The sequence below is a fragment of the Pelodiscus sinensis genome, chromosome 5, assembly GCF_049634645.1.
Source record: "Pelodiscus sinensis isolate JC-2024 chromosome 5, ASM4963464v1, whole genome shotgun sequence".
Taxonomy (NCBI): Eukaryota; Metazoa; Chordata; order Testudines; family Trionychidae; genus Pelodiscus; species Pelodiscus sinensis.
Window position 1 is genome coordinate 38,349 of NC_134715.1, and position 18,739 is coordinate 57,087.

General features: G+C 47.8%; 1 protein-coding gene across 4 annotated transcripts in view; it reads left to right on the forward strand.

Annotated features, from left to right (window-relative positions):
* The window catches only part of MFHAS1 (multifunctional ROCO family signaling regulator 1), a 46,998-nt gene extending 35,007 nt beyond the window's left edge, over window positions 1-11,991 (forward strand). For 3 of the 4 annotated variants that reach the window (XM_075929191.1, XM_006112298.4, XM_075929193.1), the window contains 2 exons: window positions 3,480-3,931; window positions 9,347-11,991. Coding sequence is in view for 3 of the 4 variants with exons in the window: in XM_075929193.1 (XP_075785308.1) it covers window positions 3,480-3,544 (65 nt within the window). In the remaining variant the exon portion in view is untranslated. The remainder of the gene's footprint in view (window positions 1-3,479; window positions 3,932-9,346) is intronic. The other variant, XM_075929195.1, reaches the window with a different exon arrangement.
* Window positions 11,992-18,739: the final 6,748 nt, after the last annotated feature.

Sequence of the window (18,739 nt, forward strand, 5' to 3'; positions counted from 1 at the left end):
AGACTGGGCCTCCCAGTTAATGAGACCATATTGGAACCAGCAGGATTGGCACATTCCAGCATCCTGCGCCTCCACACCTCTCAGTGCCAAAAGGTGCTTTTTCATCCCAGGAAAGAGCCAATTGTTTGTGTTCTCAGCCTGCTTCAGACTCTCTGGTGGTACAGGCTGCTACAGAAAGGACTAGGTCACAGTACCTATGGACTGTCCTATCAGAGAGAGGCTCCTAGCGATAGGACCCCGTAGGGACAAAGGTCTTGTCCTTTGTGAGCTTGCAATTCTGCATCACCAAGTAGAATGGCAACAACTACTCTAGGCTGGCAGCATTTCAGGACAAACTTGCACCTGGTGACAGAGCCCAGTTCTAGAGCAGGGAAAAATGGCTCTTCAGACTGCAGTTGATGCAGTGGATAAAGCATCAACAAGCTTGGCCTTGGTACTGTTGTGAGGAGGGATTCTTGGTTGCAGTCTGCTGGGATTTCCCAGGGAAGCGCAGAATACCATCCTAGATCTTCCCTTTAAAACCTGAACCTCTTCAGTGAGAGAGTTGATGGCTCCCTTAGTCCTTTAATGAATAATCTGTCTACCTTCTGCTCCTTGGAGATCTGCCCACAAGCCTGGAGAAGGAAGGAGCATAGGCAGAAAGATAAAGCAAAACCACCTCCTCCTCCTCATGCTTTCATGCAAGCAACAGAAGACACCAGGCACTGCTTTTAAGCACCACCTCAACCATGACCCATTCCTAGCCCATTGCTAGGAACTACTTCTGACATCTTAGTCGAGACCCATATCTGATGTCACCTACCCTTTTTTCCTTTACCTTTGGGGGGCACCTTACTCCTTTAACTGGGAGTTAATCATGGTAGCTAGCTGAGTCGTGGCGATTATCCATCAGGGATACACTCTAGAGTTCCTCCCCTTCCCTTCTCTTCAACAGGAAGTGGAATCCCTATTACATCTAAGGTCAATGGAACACGTCCTGCCTCCATATCAAGGAAGAGGGGCCATATTTCTTAGTTCCCCAAAAAACAGAGTGGAGACCTATTCTGGATCTTCAACATCTTCCTTTGAAAGTGAAAATTTTGGATGGTTATATTAGCATTAATGTCATGGAGGCAATATGATTTGCAGCCCTCATTATGGATGCATATTTTCATACAGACATTTACCTTTCCCACAGGGAGGTTCACACAGTTTACTGGAACAGGAGCACTTCTGATTCTGAATCTTCTCCACTGAACTAGTGTTAGCACCCAGAATGTTTATGAATGTTCCCCCGTGGTAGCAGCACAGATGAGATGTCAGGGCTATCCAGTTTTTCTCTATCTGGATGTCTGACTCCTGTTAGAATCTTTTCTGTTGAAAGTCAGGTCAGTTCGTCAGTTCTTCATTCAGCTTCTTGCAGGACTGAGGGTTTGGCATGAACTAAGAGAAATCTGTTTTATCCCTCATGAGAACAAGAAACTTTGGTGGGGCAGAGTTGGGACTCTCTGCGAGAGCCTTTCTCCTTGCAGATGTGCAACCTGATTTCTTTGATTTCCTGCAGACCAAATCCACAATGGGAATTTGGCTATTGCCGCTATGCCATATAGTGGCATGTATGAATGTGACACACTTTGCCAGACATCATGTATGTTATCTACAGACCTGGCTCATCTCAGTCTACTCGCTCAGCAGCAGCCACATTAAATCCAACTTTTCCCACCCGGACCATCTCCTTTGTCTGATAGTCAAACCCAGAAAAGGTATGAGTGGGAGCCCCCTTCTCTCACTTCCTATCCCACCACGCAGGAGAGTGGCATTGTGGGTTACAGTCTTTTAGAAGGACAAGACAGCCCTGTGTCTTCATCCTGAATGTCTTCTCAGGCCAGTCTGAATTTCATTGTCCTCACCAGCAGGTTCACTTACCTGTCTCTCTGGTCAAACCCCATGCTTCTGAAGAGAAGAGACTTCACTCCTTTGACGTCCGGCAGTCACTGGCTTTTTACCTGGAAAGAACCAAACCCATGAGAGAGTCACCAAAAATACTCTTGCAGTAGCTGAGATCCCAAGTTCAAGCTGTATCTTCTCAAAAGATTTCTAAGTGGGTTTCTGGCTGCATTGAGTGCAATAGGCTAGTTCATGCCCCACCTGCCAGAGGCATCATAGCACCCCTCCATGAGAGCACAGGCCGCCATGGTGGTATCCCTGCCAGAACTCTCAATGCAGGGCATATGCAGAGCAGGCCCTGGAGCTCCAGACACACGTTTGCATGGCACTGTGCACTAGTCCGGGCATCTGCAGCAGTGCAAGTATCTTTGCTGTTGGCTTCCTTGCACCCACCTCCAGTTTGAGCCCTGCTTGCCATTCCCCTGCATGTGAAACACACGTAGGGAGCGACTCTCCTGAAAGAGGTGAAGTTTGCAGACTGCAAGAGGAAGTTCTCTGAGATGTGTGGTCCATGACCCACCCTCCCTCCTCTCTGCTTCACAGCTGGTTAGATTGGTATGAAGAGGAACTGAGGGGGAATCAACCCTCACTGCCTCTTGTATCCTCATGTGGGAGCCAAGGGGAGATCTACTGCTTGTATGCAGGCCGACTGACACTGACTGTTCAATGGCTGAACAGGCACCGGGGGCATGTGCCTGCCCACCTGTGGAATACAGAGAGGGACCAAACCTCTCAAAGAACTTCTGGTTACAGGAAATAACCTTTATTTTTGTTCTTCTGACTGCCTATCACTTGGTAACTTTAGGGGGTAGCCGAGTTAGTCTGTACAGAAAAAGACAACAAATGGCCTGGTAGCACTTTTGTTAGTCTGTAAAGTGCTACCAGACCACTTGTTGTTTTTATCACTTGATAGAAAGGGCAAGGTTTTAAAATGGCACCTTCACTTCTCTGGATGCAAGCTATTGCTGTGGCAGAGTTCGCAAACTTTTTCGGTGACATGAATTTCCTCAGAGAGAGATTCATGTCCCAGCTGTTCCCCCTTGTGAAGAGGGGTGTACTTTATAATGGTAGCAGAAAAAAGTGTACACATGTACATGTCCAGCTTTCTTCTTTGGCAGCATCCTTACTCTTCTTTCCTGCTTTTAGGGCCTCACAAGTCATGTTTGCTATCTGATGCTATTTCCGAACACCGTTTGCCAGTGTCTCCCTGCAATGGGCTAGCTGTGTTTAAACTAGCTTAGGGTCTCCTGAGCTACAGCTACCTCAGTTTGAGAAGGAACACAAACACTGTAAGGCTTATCCCACGAACGCTAGTTCATTCTGCCCTACACAGCACCTAACACAAGTGTTCCCATCTCATAAAAGTTGTGATAGCTCATTTGTCAGCAAATCCATGACAAAAGAAGCAGTGTCTGAAAAAGGGACATTTTATTTAGACTGAGTACCCACTGTATTTGGCAACTGGAAGAAAACAATGTGTATTAATCTGTCCATGATAAACACTATAAAGGACTGCTGCTATGTGATTGTTTCTTTGTTCTTCTCTCCTCCAGATGAATGGCAAATGCTAGTGCTAAAGGTTTTATATCGGGCAGCACAGAAACCATGGAGTGGCTGAAGGATCTGTAGCACAACTGTCTGTCTTGGGTTTTTGTCCTGCCTTTACAGCGATAGCTGGCTTCAGAACTCTGAACTGCTGAGGTGGGAACGCAGCTGTTTGTGTGTCTCCTGAAATACCCTTGAGAACTTAAGTGTACCTGGAGGTCCCGAGTGAACAGATGTGATGTGAAACCATAGTCGTGCAGTAATCAGGTGGCAGGACTAATGGCTGGAGATGAAGCACTGGGACTGAAATTCTGTGGACCCTTTGATTACCTGTTGTGGATCCATTTGGACTTATTGATGAATGTAAAAATGTTCTCGGTACCGTCTCATTCAGATGTAACTGAGGAAAATTCAGTTGAGATTTGCTGTTGTAGAGCTTCCTGGAGTTGTTCCCATGCAGGTGAGTGAGGTTGCATCAGTCATGTTTTTCAGGGGAGGCTGGCCGCATGCATATCGCAATCCTATCACGTTAAAAGCAGACCCATAGAGCAGGCATGTGGGATCTGGCTCCCTTCTTCACCATAGCAATGTATGGCGCCAGGGGCGGATATACGGCAGGGCGAACGGGGCGGGGGCCCCACGGAAGTATGCTGCCCGGGGCCTTGCAAAACTCTCATCTGCCCCTGTATGGCGCACATGTTCCTCCCGTATTTGGTGGAGGGGATGAGCTGTGGCAGCTTGTCATAGAGACATTCCCATACAGGTTGAACCTCTGAAAACGGACACTCTGGTCTGACCACAGATGTTCCTGAGCCTGAGAGCCCTAGTGGCTAGGCCCAGGGCACAGGAGGGCTTGTGGTTGGAAGCTCTGCTGAGGCAGTGGTGCCAGGGCCAGGAGCCCAGCTGGGTGGGGATGGCAGCCTCAGCGGAGCCGGTGGCAACCTGGCCGGGGCCAGCAGCAGTGCAGACGGGAGCCTCGCTGGGGATGGCAGCCACAGGGTGGGAAGGTGGTGGCAGCCCTGTGGGTAAGGATGTTAAATTGCAGTGATCTGGCTAATGGTGTGGTCGATAACATTTATCTCAGCCACACGATTAGTCGAGAAGGGCCGCTCTCAGAGCCGCAGCACGGGTAGGTCCAGGGGCCGGCTTGAGCTGGGATTGAGAAGTCCCAGCTCGTGCTGGCGCCAGGAGCCACCTGCACTGCGGCTCTGCATGTTAAATGGGGTAAGAGCAGCCGGGCTCTTCCTGCATTTTAAAATGCAGAGGCGCGGTGTCCCAGACCCGGGACTGATTGGTCTCTACTCGCGCCGAGTCCAGCGGCCCCTGTTCGTGGTGGCCCAGACAGGAGCTGCTTGGTGGCAGCAGGAGGCAGGGGGGACAGGCGGCATCGCAAAGAAACAACGGGGGGGGGGGGGGTTGGCTTTTAAGAGGCAGGGAGGAAGCAAGGAGTGGATACTCCAGTTGACTACTTGCTAACATCCTTGCTTCTGGGGCTGGAGTCTGGCCGGGGCTGGCAGCCCTGCCGGGATGGCAGTGCAAGGCCTGGGAGTCCAGCTGGAGGCAGCAGTCCTGACAGGGATGACAGCCCCAGCAGGGCTGGTGGCGGCAATGGCTAGTCCAGGGGGCCAGCATTGACCTCCCCTCGTCTGGAACCAATTAGGTCCCGAGGATGCTGGACCTGGGAGGTCCAACCTGTACCAAAATTACTGTCCCAGACGGTTTTAACCATGTGGTTGTAAATGTACGTGAACCTAATTCACTTTCTAAGGGATTTCACCTATCGAAGGGTGAGGGGGAATAAGAGGCTAGTCAGATCTGGGCTGGCATGTGCTAAGTTGTAGTTACACATGATGCTTGGTCTGTAGCAGGTTGGCTTTAGGAGCAAGTCAACTGCAGCAATCCAATCAGCTATGTGTTAAGTCCCTGACGTGCTGTTGCTGTGTGTCTCTCACAAATCTGCACACTGCTCTCACCCTGCCTGTTTTCTGTGGTGCCTGCAAGGGGACTAGTCTGTAAACCTTGAAGTGAAGCGCTTTAAATCTCAGCCAGTGCTGCTGTTTGAATCCTCTCCTAAGTTCATCATGATGCAGATCATAAGGATGTTCGCCCTATCCTTCCTGTTCAGATGACACCTAGTTATTTAATGGGACATTGCAGACAGCTGCTAGCTACCAAGTCCCTGGCTGGGCCACCAAAGAGCCACCACAGAAGAGTTCAGGCACATGCAAGAGGAGAGTGCACCCCATTACACCTGGTTGTTGAAATCTTGACAGAATTATTGCCTGGCTAGAAACAGGAGCTCCCTCGAGGTTTGCAGGGAAAGGCACTGCCAATACTGTGTCCCTGCTCGGCAAATGGCTGGGCTAGAAAAGCCTGCACTCCCTGTTCTCAGATACCTTTGGAACTGGCTCTGGCGGGAGTGTCCGACTGACTAGCTGCGGCCGCGCATTCACACATGCAGTCATGTTGGTGGCCAGAAGAGCATTCAGCCCCAGATGAGCTCATGGCTTGCAGGAACCTAGAGCTCTCTTCACCAAGTGCCTTCATCGTCTGCAGACCAAAAGGGCTTGATTGCGCGAGAGAGCTCTACCCCTGCAGTTCCCAAGGGAAACCCGCAGCAGTGTCCTGTGTCCTTTCCTGCGGCGGCCGGCAGATGGCACTGGCACTGCTACTTGGGCTTCTGAAGTTGTGAAGAACTGTAACATCACTGAGAATGGGGGCAGCCTTGCTCTGCGCTTAGCAAAGCTGTGAGTAGCCTCAAAGACAGACAGAGCAGAGTGAGAGTGGACCCCTCGCCTGCACTGTCAGCAGTCAGGTCCCTGGGAGGGACAAGAGAGACTGAGAGCCTTCCCCCTTTCAGCAGCCAGAGGAGTTGATCTAGAGCAGCAGTCTCAAACGTAAATCCTCGTCTGACAACAAAAATTACTATATGACCACAGGCTGGGGTCCAAAACCTGAGCCCCACGTACCCAGCCAGGAGGGGCCAAAGCCAAGGGTTCAGCCTCAAATAAGGAGCCTATAACCTGAGCCCCAATGCCCAGGGTGAAGCCCTTGAACTTCAGCTTTGGCCTCATGGTGGGGCTCGGGCTTTACCCCCAGACCTCAGCAAGGCTAAGCCAGCCCTGATAACCCCATTAAAAAGGGTCATGATCCACTTTGGGGTCCCAACCCTCAATCTGAGATCCACTGATCTAGAACCCACAATCTGAGATTTAGTCCAGTGCTTAACAACCCTGACAGGAAGTTTTCCCTAATGTCCAACCTAAATCTCCATTGCTGCAATTTAAGCCCTAGGCTTTTTGTCTTATCCTCAGAGGTTAAGGAGAATAATTTATCTCCCTCCTCCTTGGAACACCCTTTTAGATACTTGAAAGCTGTTATGTCTCCCCTCAAGCTTTTCTTTTCCAAACTAAACAAACTCAACTCTTTCAGTCTTCCCTCACAGGTCATGTTTTCTAGATCTTTCATCATTTTCATTGCTCTTCTCTGGACCTCTCCAATTTCTTCACATTTTTCAAATGTAGTGCTCAGAATTGGACACAACACTCCAGCTGAAGCCTAATCAGCACAGAGCAGAGCGGAAGAATGACTTCTCATGTCTTGCGCACAACACTCCTGTTAATGAAGCCCAGAATCATGTTTGCTTTTTTGCAACAGTGTCACCCCATTGACTCATATTTAGCTTGTGGTTCACTGAGCCCTAAATCCCTTTCTGCCAGACTCCTTCCTAGACAGTCACTTCCCATTCTGTATGTGTGAGACTGATAGCATTTTTCCAGTTCGTCCAGATCATTTTGAATGCTAGTCCTGTCCTCCAAAGCCCTGTGTGGTATCAACTGCACACTTTACAGATGTGCTCTCTGTGCCATTATCTAAATCACTGATGAATATTCTGAACAGAACTGGTCCCTGCGGGAGTCCCTCCATACCTGGACTCTTCCAACAGTGACTGTGAACCATTGGTAATGACTCTGAGACTGGTCAGCCAGCCAGCTATGTACCTACCATCTAGGTTGTAGTTGCCCTAGTTTATTAATGAGGGTGGTCATGGGAGATTGTATCAACTGCTTTACCAAAGTTTAGATACACCACATCTGCCACTTCCCTTTTACCCATAAAGCTTGTTATCCTGCCAAAGAAAGCTCTCAGGTTGGTCTGATATGATTTGTTCTTTACAAATTCATGAACTTATCTTATTCTAGAAGTGTGCAGATTGGCTCCTTAATTATTTGCCCCATTACCTTTGTGGTACAAAAGTTAAGCTAACTGCACTGTAGCTTCCTAGGTTGTCCTTATTTCCCTTTTTATAGATGGGCACTATATGCCCTGTTCCAGTCTTCTGAAATTCCTGCTGTTCATGTTTTTCTAGGAGAGACCTTGGCACACTGCACTCAGCTACTTCCAAGGGAATTCTGTGCCAAGAAGTTAAAAATTCTGCATGCAATAATTTAAAAACTCTGCATATTTTATTTATCAAAATCACACAGTGTAGTCACACTAGTCTCAGTTCTCTTTTGACAAGTGTTTTGAAAGTTAAAAATGTTGAGTTTCTGTGCTATTTTGACAAATATTTGCAGAATTATTTTGGCATACAAGTCCCTGAAGTACGGAGAATCTGGATGCACAGGGGCTCATTGGATGGTTCTGGTTGCAGGGGGAATAGGACTCTGCAGGGGAGTGTAGGTGAAGGTGGTTTTACCTCATGGGGAAGGGGTCTGGGTGTGGGGAACTCCGTGAGGAGTCTGAATGTTGGAGGAGTGAAGCTTGGTTGGTGGGGGTCAGGATGCAGTGAGGTGAGGTTCCAGGTGCGGGAGGCTCCCAATTCAGGGCGATGTGAGGGTTTGAGTGCAGGGGTTCTGGGTGTGGAGAGGTCTAAGTGTAGGGGCTCCCGATGATTGTGATGATACAGTGCTTTCTTTAAATCAGAGGTGGTGGGAGAATGGGAGGCATGTTTCACACAGTATATTTTACATTACATCATGTCCTGGGATGAGGCTCAGCATGGCAGGAGTTTGGGAGGCTGGGTAGGGAGTGCAGGAGGAGTGGAGTGGGGACCCCAAATGCAAGGCTGTGTTTGATGCATGGGAGCTGGGCAAGTGGGGAGAAACGCCCTGTGTAGTGACTTCTCCCCCGCATGACTAAAAAGCGATGGGACCAGGAAGTGAGAGGGAGAAGCCACTGCACAGAGAGCTGCCCTCATCCCCGCAATGCATCTGGATTATTCCCCGGCTGATCCAGGTGCCCGAATGGAGGTACCTGCGCTGCGAGTACTGATGCAGCTTCTCTTTGCTTCCTTACAGGAACCATTCTGTAACCTATCATTTAAATCAGCCTGTGTAGCAAATGAATGGAAGATGGCTAATTTTTTTAAATGGGTTCCACAGGTCTTTCTCGTAATTGTAGGCCAGTAAGCCTAACTTTAGTCCTGGGGAAACTGGTTGAAATGATAGTAAAGAACAGTCTTGCCAGATACATAGATGCACATATTTTGTTGGGGGAGAGTCAACATGGCTTTTGTAAAGGGAACTGATTACTCGCCAGTCTACTCGAATTGGAGTCAACACACACATGGACAAGGGGGATTCAGTTGATACAGTGTACTTAGCTTTTTTTAGAAAACCATTCACAAGCTCCTTCACTAAAGGCTCTTAAGCCATTTAGCTGCCGTGGCATAAGAGGGAAGGTCCTCTCATGGATTAGTAATTGGCTAAAAAATAGGAAACAAAGGGTAGCTATACATGGCCAGTTTTCAGACTAGAGAGAGGTAGGGGGTAACTAGTGGTGTCTCCTAGGGATCTTTGGTTTGTCTCAGTTTGGCCATTCTTATGTTCTGTTCCCTGCCACTGATGTATGTTTCTATTTTGATTTTCCCCAGAGGAAGAACCTGGTGATTTGTTGCTGTGATGTTATGAGGAAAAGAAAACCCCAGACTGGAATCTCTTTCCCAGCTGGAGGACTGTTTCCCAGTAACTTGGCATGATCTGTGGACACAGCTAAGAAGAGTTAAGATGTTTTCAAGGAATAAATGACATGGCTTGCTAAAGAAGAAAAGAGTAAATGTTTTACAGCTGAACCTCAGAATCACGATCATCCTCCAAGAAAGAGCTGCTTGACAAACGAATGGTGTGAATGGTTTCTCAGGGATTCTGTTTGCTTCACTCAAATAGCCATAATTACGGGATTGATGGCAGTATTTACAGCGCTCTGGTTTGGATCTGTTTCATGCAGATGAGGGATCACTCAACTGAAATTCACTGCTGTTCACTAACTAGCATAGAACAATGTGGTGTATCTTTATTTTTGTATTATGCAAAACCATTTAATTTTCTACACAGTTTAAAGCTTTTAGTGTTAGTTACCACTGGGTGCAATATTCCACTTGGGAGCCCTACCAAATAGCTCTTAGGTTCTTGTGACTATATTTGCTCGCTGAGTACACTCCATGCTGTCACTGTCAAACAGCTCACCAGGGAGGCTGCTTCTGGGGATGTGCTGCACTCCACATGGGGAGGGTACACTGCCTGGTGTTAATCGTCTTTCTCTCTTCACTTCCAAGAAAATCAGAAGTGCCCCGGCCTGTGGCAGAACAAAGCGGTGGCAGCCAGAAGATGCTAGTTTGGAAATCCCCTTGCCTCTGTGTGCCTTGCTTCAGCACTGTGCAATGGCAAACAGCAGGGGAGCTAGCATTCCCTGGGAATAATGTGAGGCTAAGGACAGGCGCAGCACCGGTGAGATTTGTCTCGCTGACTCCGTGCTGTAGGAGTTGATGCTAGGGAGTGCTAGGGAAATGTACCATGTCAGCCTGCATGCACTCGCCCCTGGCTGCTTTCCTATGCTTGAGAATTAATGAACTCTTGCAATCAAGCATAGTTTTTAAACCACTGTGGTGGCCTGTACTATGGGCCCTTGGCAGCAGGGCAGGACATGATCTTTGAGAATATGTTATGAGGAAGTAGAGCGCACTGGCTGTATTGGAGAAGAATTTACCTCAATTAGTGGGGAATTCAACTCCTTTTAAATAGGAGAATAAATTTGAAACAGCTGATATTTTCAACCAGAGCACAATATTGTGCTCACTGATCTGCTTCCAGGCTCTAGCTTGCTGGCTGATCTGTGTTTTACAGAAATAGCACAGTTCAGAAGGATGCAGAAGAGTAAACCAATAAATCACTTTACCGTTGGGGCAACAATGGGAGTTAGACAACACCATTTTTCTTGGGGATAAGGGGCAATAAGCAGAATCTTGTATTGCATTTAAAAGCAATACCTACATGTACATACTCAATGAGGGCTCAGAAAGTTGGGACCTCTGTCAGTGGGTGTTACCTTACGTTTTGTATACTGAGGAATCTGGAGTATTTTTGCAGTACTGGATTGTTGCTGCACCACATACATTCCTGTTGTTACTGCACTGACATCTTTGGAGTTCTTACTAGAAGGGAGTTTGGCTCCAGTTTTTGCTGCCTGCTTAGCCTAAAGCCAGAGTTGGGCTGACTAGTCCCTTTTCAACATGCATCCTTCTCTCCAGGTTCAGCCTTTGCTAAATGCTTTTCAGATTCATTTTTAAATCTGAATACAGCTGAAGTCTTAAATATTGATTGGGGTTAACCAGGTGTGCATGCACTCCAGTCTGTGAAGGCAGTTCAGGGTTTGTGCACCATGAGTCAGAATTGAAGGAGATGGTTCCCTTGGGCAATCTCCCTGTAAGGATTTTTGGTAACTGTGTAAACTTTGCAAGTAAAGGCAGGTCTCTGTGTTCAGCTCTTCTGAGGACATGAGGATGTTTAGTCCCTGCTGTAGTGCTTCTGATCAATGGGGGGTTTACACCAGGGTGAACTATTCTTTGTGGTGTTTCCTAAAACTGCCAGAAAAACCTGTGCCCAGGTATGATCGGCACTGTGATGATGGAGTGCAGGAAATGTGTGAGACTGGCTGAAGAAACAGTTGGAAATGCTTCTTCACTGGGCAGGAATAGTCATCCTTCGTGCAGGAATCTTCTTCCTTTCTCATGACTGGCAGCTCCAGAACCAGACACCCAGGAACTGAGCTATTTAGACTCCAGACTGGATCTAGTTGAGGCAGCATAATTGGCAGAACTGTCAGACACTTCAGGAAAGGCCAAACTTCTACGCCAGTAAGCACAAGAGCAACAATTCTGACCAGGCAGATCCTCCCATTCCAAAAACTGCCCTTTGAGCCTGTTCTGTCTTCTGCTTGTGCCTTGTGTGGTAGAAGAGCCATTTCCCAGGTGTGTGTCAGACACTGCCCAAATGGTTTCCCTCAGAAAAACTTCACCTGCTTATGTTGGGCCTGTCCTTGTGACTTGCTGTCATGCAAGGACATCAGCTGGTACGGATGTAAAGCGGATGCTGCAGGTACAGTTTATTCATTAATCTCCACAACGGGGCAGAAAGTTACACAATATCTTCGCCAAAACAATTGAAAATAAATCTGATCTTAACTTGAAACAAGGCATCTCTTCTCATTCATTTAACTTGGCTCAGAATTTCCACCACTTTTTCCCAAAAATCTATTTCTGGCTTTGAAGTCCCAGAGGCTAGTTATATTTTTTTTATTTCTGCACAATTGGGATTTGATGGTGGAGCCAGAGGCTAAGTACTAACTATGGTGGTAAAATACAAATTCAGGCAGATTCCTATAACAAACTGTAAACCCTTGTTCTGACACGCTGTGTGTGACCCTCCAGAGATCCCATAGTCACTGGTCCTGTATCTAAATACCAGAGAACATATAAACTCCACCTCTTTTTGTTGATGGTGTTTCTCCAGGGGGTCGGTGTGCGGTGGGATAGAGAGGGAGCTGCAAGTGCTGGGCTGGCATTAGGGGGTGGTAAGCAGAGGCCTCCACAAAGCTAAGAGACATTCTGAAGTCTAAGTTCTGCTTCCCAGGGCAGAAATCTGACTCTTTGAAAGGATTCAGTGGTTTGGAAAGATTGAGAGCCACTGATTGTGAGTACAGAGATATTTATAATCCAGTCCTTTGATATGAGAATGGCCAGGCTGGGTCAGACCAAAGGTCCATCTAGCCCAGTATCTTGTCTGCAGTGTGCCCAATGCCCCAGCAGGAGTGAACAGAACAGGGAATTACTCTTCAAGCAATCCCTCTCGTCCCCCATTCCCAGCCTCTGACAGAGGCTAGGGACGTCATTCCTGCCTATCCTAGCTCATAGCCATTGATGGACTTGACCTCCATGAATTCATCTAGTTTTCTTGAAGCCTGTTGAAATCCTGGTCTTCACAGCCTCTTCTGGCAACAAGTTCCAGAGGTGGCCCGTGCCCTGAGTGAAGAAAAACTTCCTTTTGTTTGTTTTAAACCTGCTGCCTATTAATTTCACTTGGTGACCCCTAGTTCTTATGTTATGGGAACAAGTAAATGACTTTTCCTTATTCACTTTTTCCATACCAGTCATGATTTTATAGATCTCTACCATATTCCCCCCTTAGTTTCCCCTTTTCTAAAATGAAAAGTCCCGGTTTTTTTAATCTGTTTATAGGAGACCCATTCCAAACCCCTAATAATTTGTTACCCTTTCCTGAATCTTTTCCAATGCCAATGTATCTTTGAGAGCTCCTGTAATAATAGCAGCACCCAATAATTACATCAAGAATCTCTTCTAATTTAATCTTATTATTTTTATCCTCCATTTGAATCATCTTTTTCTTCTGAGTTTATAACGTGACCTTGGCTCTCTTCGGCATAACAAATATCAGAAAATGTCTTACTAAATCTTCTAGTGGCTGTGAAGATCTCTTCTGTCAGCTAACTCTTCTGGTATCTGTTGCATCATTAGCAAGCCTGGAAAAAATTTCATGGTAGGAGAATAGTGGCATGAAACAATTTTTGGAAAATGGAGCATAGAAATCTGTTTTAATATCCTATATCCAGCCCAGTTACCAGTGACATTCAAGTCACATCTGAGCTGAAATTCCATTTCCTCTTTACAGTTAATTTCTAACAAGAGATGGACCCAAAAGTAGAACATAGAATCTAAACTAAACAAAACATGAGGAAGATCAGCTCTATATCCAGAGTTCAACTTGACAGCTCAAGTTTATTTTTAAGAGGGCCAGTTCACAACTCCAAATCCCAAACATCTTGCCAAATGGCTTGGGTTTGGATTTGAAATTTAGGAACTTGAATTTGGACTGAAGCTTCACAGCTGGCCCTTCTGCCATTCACATTACAAAGTTTAATAGTATGACTTTCAAGTGCTTACTCTAAATCTACTCCAATACTACGGCCTCGGTACAGCACCCCTTTAAGAATATGTTCAGTTAGAAGCATCTGATTGTCCATTGAAATCAATGGAACCACTCCAGTGCTTGGATTTCACATTTAAGTACTTTCATGGATCAGTGCCTTCAGAAAAGTCCTTGTCACATTTTCAGGGGAACCCCCTCCACTCCTACCCCCTGCTTCCTACCCTAGCCCCTCGCCTCATTTCCCTGAATGCCCCTCTGTAAACCCACTAGGCAGGCTCCACAGCTGAGCTGTTGTATCTGCACCTACCACCAACCTGGTCTTGTGTGCCTGCTCTGGGCGCCACCTAGTGGGGCTCAATGGGAGCGCTTAGTGTGGAGAAGGCACTAGCACTATGCCGGAGTCCCATCCCGTTAATATACCCACATTCCCCTCCCCCTACTGTCTCAGACAGGGATGTCAAGGTGTAACCTATAAGCTTGTCTCTGGGCAAGAGGACACTCCCAGGTGCTGCCCAGAAAGCAGCAGCAATGCAGGAAACTCCCTCTCTGGCTGAAGCATCTTGGCAGTTGAGTTTATTTTGTTATCCCTGACCAGCTCTGTTGGCATATCTCAGTTGGTAAGGGGCTGGAAAGAGGTTTCTGGCTGCCGGGCAGGTTGAGCACAGAAGCTAGTGACGGGCAAGTTCAGCAAAGTTCCAAGGAATCGCCCAGCTAGACAAGCCAGCTTCCTGCCCCTTGGAGAGGGATTTCCATTAGTTAAGGTTTCAAAGGCCCAATGTTGACACGTAGATTTTCCTGAATCACCCTCACCCAGGGAGTGGCACCTGCCATGGTCACGAAGGGCATGTCTACACTGCACCTGTAGCAAGAAATGAGCTATGCAAATTGCGTAGCTTCTTTCGAGTGCATTTTTAAAAACAGCTTATTTTGAAATTTGGTGCCAAATTTCACAATAGAGCACTATTCCAACATGTCCCTTAATCCTCATGGAATGAGATTTACAGAGACATCAGAATAGTGAGCCTGTTATTTGAAAGCTATTTCAAAATAATGGGCTTGTTTAAAAGACATGGAATAGCTATTTTGGGATACTACTTGTTACTAAGCAGAAGATCATAACTTTTTAACTGAGGAGCTGCTGTAGCCTCCCTCTTCCAGCTTTTCCTCACCATTAGATATGGCTTTTCACCACCACCCTGCCATCAAAGAATTGAAGCTGAGCCCCAGTTACATTCATTCATTCTGCCACCAGCAGCTGGAATCAAATCCTGTCCCAGTCATAGCCTCTCAGTTCAAACCCTGGAATGTGCTTCCTTCCAAGGACATGCCCAAGTCAGACGGAATGACTGTGACTTGCAGTAAGAGCACAGATTTTATTAACACTATTGTGCTGCTTGGGAAGGATTTTGAGAGACTATACAAATTGGCAACTTCTGTCTCTGCTACTGTAGTCAGCAGCTAAAGTCACTAATTTGTCACTGGTCTCTTTGGCTATGTCTACACAGCAGAGCTTTTCCGGGATACTGGAGGTATTCCGGAAAAGCTCTGCCGTGTCCAAGGAATGTGTCTACTTTTCAGAAAATTGTTTTGGAAAAGCAGACACAGTTTTTCGGCATCCCTGTAAATCTCATTCTATGAGGAAGAAGGGATGTTCCGAAAGAGGGTTTTTTCCCTTTCGGAAGAAAATCGGAAAAAGATACACAAATTGTGGTTCACAATTTGCATATCTTTCTCCAACTTGTCCCTGCAGTGTAAACATAGCCTTTGATACTTATTTCCTTGCTAAGCAAACCAGAAAGTCACTATAAAAACAGCCAGAAGTCCTGTAGCACCTTAAAGACTACCATGTATTTGGGCACAGGCTTTCGTGGGCTGCCGCCCACTTCGTCAGATGCAACTGATTTGCTCCAGCCCAGGAAAGCTTATGCCCAAATAAATGTATTAGTCCTTAAGGTGTCACAGGACTCCTCACTGTTTCCGCTGAAACAAACTAAGTGACTCTCTCAAAAAGTCACTAAACCTGGTAACAAAGTGGCAAAGTTGACAAAGCCATTACAAGAGTCTAGGTCTCGTGGCATATGGAGTCACTGTGCTATGAGGAAGCAGAGTGAGAGCTGGCTAGAAACCCCATGGAAATGTCCTTCCCTGACGCTTAGCTGGACACCTAGGCTGCATCTAGACTGGCAAGATTTTGCGCAAAAACTTGCCAGCTGTCTACACTGGCCACTTGAATTTACGCAAGAGCACTGACTCTGTAATTTACAAAATCAGTGCTTCTTGCGCAAATATTTTTACACTCCTGCTCGGGGGGGCGGGGAGGGAGGAGCCCTCTTGCGCAAGAATACTTGCACAAGAGGGCCAGTGTAGACAGAGAAGAACTGTTTTGCACAAAAAAGCCCCGATGGTGAAAATGGCAATCAGGGCTTTCTTGTGCAAAATCATGTCTAGACGGGCCATGGATGCTTTTGCGCAAAAGCATCTGTGCCAATCTAGATGCTCTTTTGCGGAAATGCTTTTAACAGAAAAACTTTTCTGTTAAAAGTATTTCCGCAAAATCATGCCAGTCTAGACGCAGCCCTATAGTTCTTGGCACAAGCAGCAGGTGCCTATTTTGGCATATTGTGCACTCAGCTCTGGCAGTGTCTCTGTGGCCTTAGGCTGGCACTCAACCTTGTCTTGCACCACAAGAAGGGCTGGGCTCTGCGCATTCTCACCCCATTTTTTGGCAGGCAGTGAGGATGACGGATGCATGCTGAAGCCACCCTAGTGATGAGGGGAGCTGCATCAGGAAGGAGGCGCCAGACACAACATCCCTGAGCAGTGTTCTGCTGAGCCTGCATGACAAAAAGCAAGATGTGGGGCTGTGGCTCGCTGGGGAGTAGAGGGTGGCAGCGGCCTGGAGCCCCATGAGGCAGTTTAGTAGATGATGCTTGTTCAATGCAGGAGAGATCAGGGCATGTGGCCCAGAATCATAGAATACCAGGACCGGAAGGGACCTCGAGAGGTCATTGAATCCAGTCCCCTCCCTCATGGCAGGACCATTCCTGATAAACTTAGTTAAGAGCAAGTTAGATATCTCCAGAAATGGGACACTGCCACTCACAGCCTGTCTACGGTGGGGACCTGAGGAGCACTTGGTGCAGGAATAGGGATGGGCAAGGATGCTTTATGGGTCTTTCTATGTATCGTGAGAATTCCTCTCTCCAGGGATTTCATTTAGGAGCAGCCTTTCCTTTGTGGTTAAAGAATGATGAGTGACATGGAAGAGGGCTGGACATCCGACTCTCATATAGGACTTTCAGGATGAGATCTCTGGGGGGAAAATGGACAGATGCAACATTCTTGCAGCCCAGAATTAGTGGCTACTTTTGCCTCCTTTGCTCTCCATGCAACTGGAATAAGAGGCTGAGTGAACCTGGCCACTGCTGGTATGCTGTAATGGACCTGCAGCCGAATTCCCTCTCCCTGCCCCCAGGCTCTGATAAACAAGCTTTCTGCTATCTCCACTTGGATTTGAGTCAAATATTTCCACGGCAATGGAGGTACAGCAATTTTAATTTCTCTGAAAATATGTTATGGGTCACCTGCTATTTGAGTTACCCAAAGCATTTTGTATGTTTTCCTTCCAGGTGCTTGATTAAGAGCAGGGGTGGGGAATCTCAAGCCTAGGGGCTGGATGCAGCCCCTGGCTTGCCTGGATCTGGCCCTTGGGGCTCAGGGCTCCCCCCTGCATTGGGAAGCCTGCACTGGCACTCCAGCCCCCCTACTGCCCCACCACAGGGCTGGAGCCCACAAATTCTTCCAGTCTGGGATCCCCTAGGCTCTTATGAATGAGGGGAATGTGAGGAGCATCTTTTTCCTTCTCAGTCACGAGACACATCAGGGAGCGTTTGGTTTTGGTTTCTCAATTGTATTTGGCCCCCAACTAATTTTTCTGTGGGTCAGCAGCCCCCTGCCCCAAAAAATGTTCCCCCCATTAAGAGCCTGTAGACACAAAGTCCTATCCATTCACAGAATAAGCACAGCCCAGGTAATGTGTCGATTCACTTCAATCTAATGTGAAGCTACCACCTATGGGAGGTAGGGCCCAGCTTAAGTCACTACTTCACGTCCTAGCTGAGCAGTCCCTGTGAGTGCTTTCTGTGGTGGGGATTTTGGCCTAGGGAAGCCCATCCAGCAGGAACTGAATGGAGGCACCAGCTTATTCCACAAGCCAGAGAACAAAACAAGGCTTTTGTTGCCTATGTCTGAGCAGCAGCGTTACATTGACCTACTTGCTGGCGTAGACAGCACTAGGTCGGTGGAAGAGTTCTTCCACCTACCTAGCTGTAGCTGCGCAGCAAGATGGATTAGCTATATTGCCAGAGCCCCTGGCCTCAGCATAGGCACAATGATGCTGTATCACATTAAAGCGTAAGAATAAGACACCAGTTCTTACCATTTCTTTGGGCCAATGTCAGACTAGGTAATGGGGGTGGAGGCCCTTCATTCCCCTCCCGTGTGTACTGGCAGGTGTGACTATAAATCATGACCGGTGTGGAAAAAAGTTAGTTCCTTATTCCCACAATGTAAGAAGTAGGGGTCACCAAATGCCAGGAATAGGCAGCAGGGTTAAAACAAAGCAAAGGAAGGTTTTCTCCACCCAGCGCCGTCGACCTGTGGAACTCCTCGCCAGAGGATGTGGCGCAGGGTTCTAGCTCGCTCCATGCAGGCTGGTAGCCAGGCCGTTCTGACGTCACAGCGGCTCCGAAAGGTGCGTTCTGTGCGCAGGCGCAGGAACACGCCGCGCAGCCGAGCGGCTGCTCCTGACCTCGCCAGGCCCCGCCGGAAGCAAAACACAGCGCTTGGCCGGAAGTCGCCGCCGCTGCGGCCCGGTCTCTGGCCTAGCTCGGGAGGGAGCCTCGAACGCCCTTGTTCCGCAGGGGGTGGGCAGCCCGAGCCGCGCGTGTGGGGGACGGTGCGCAGGGCACCCCTGACGGGCACTCACCTGCCACCGTGTTGCCTCCCGCCGGCCCACCGGAAGAGGCGGGATTGCGTCGTGACGT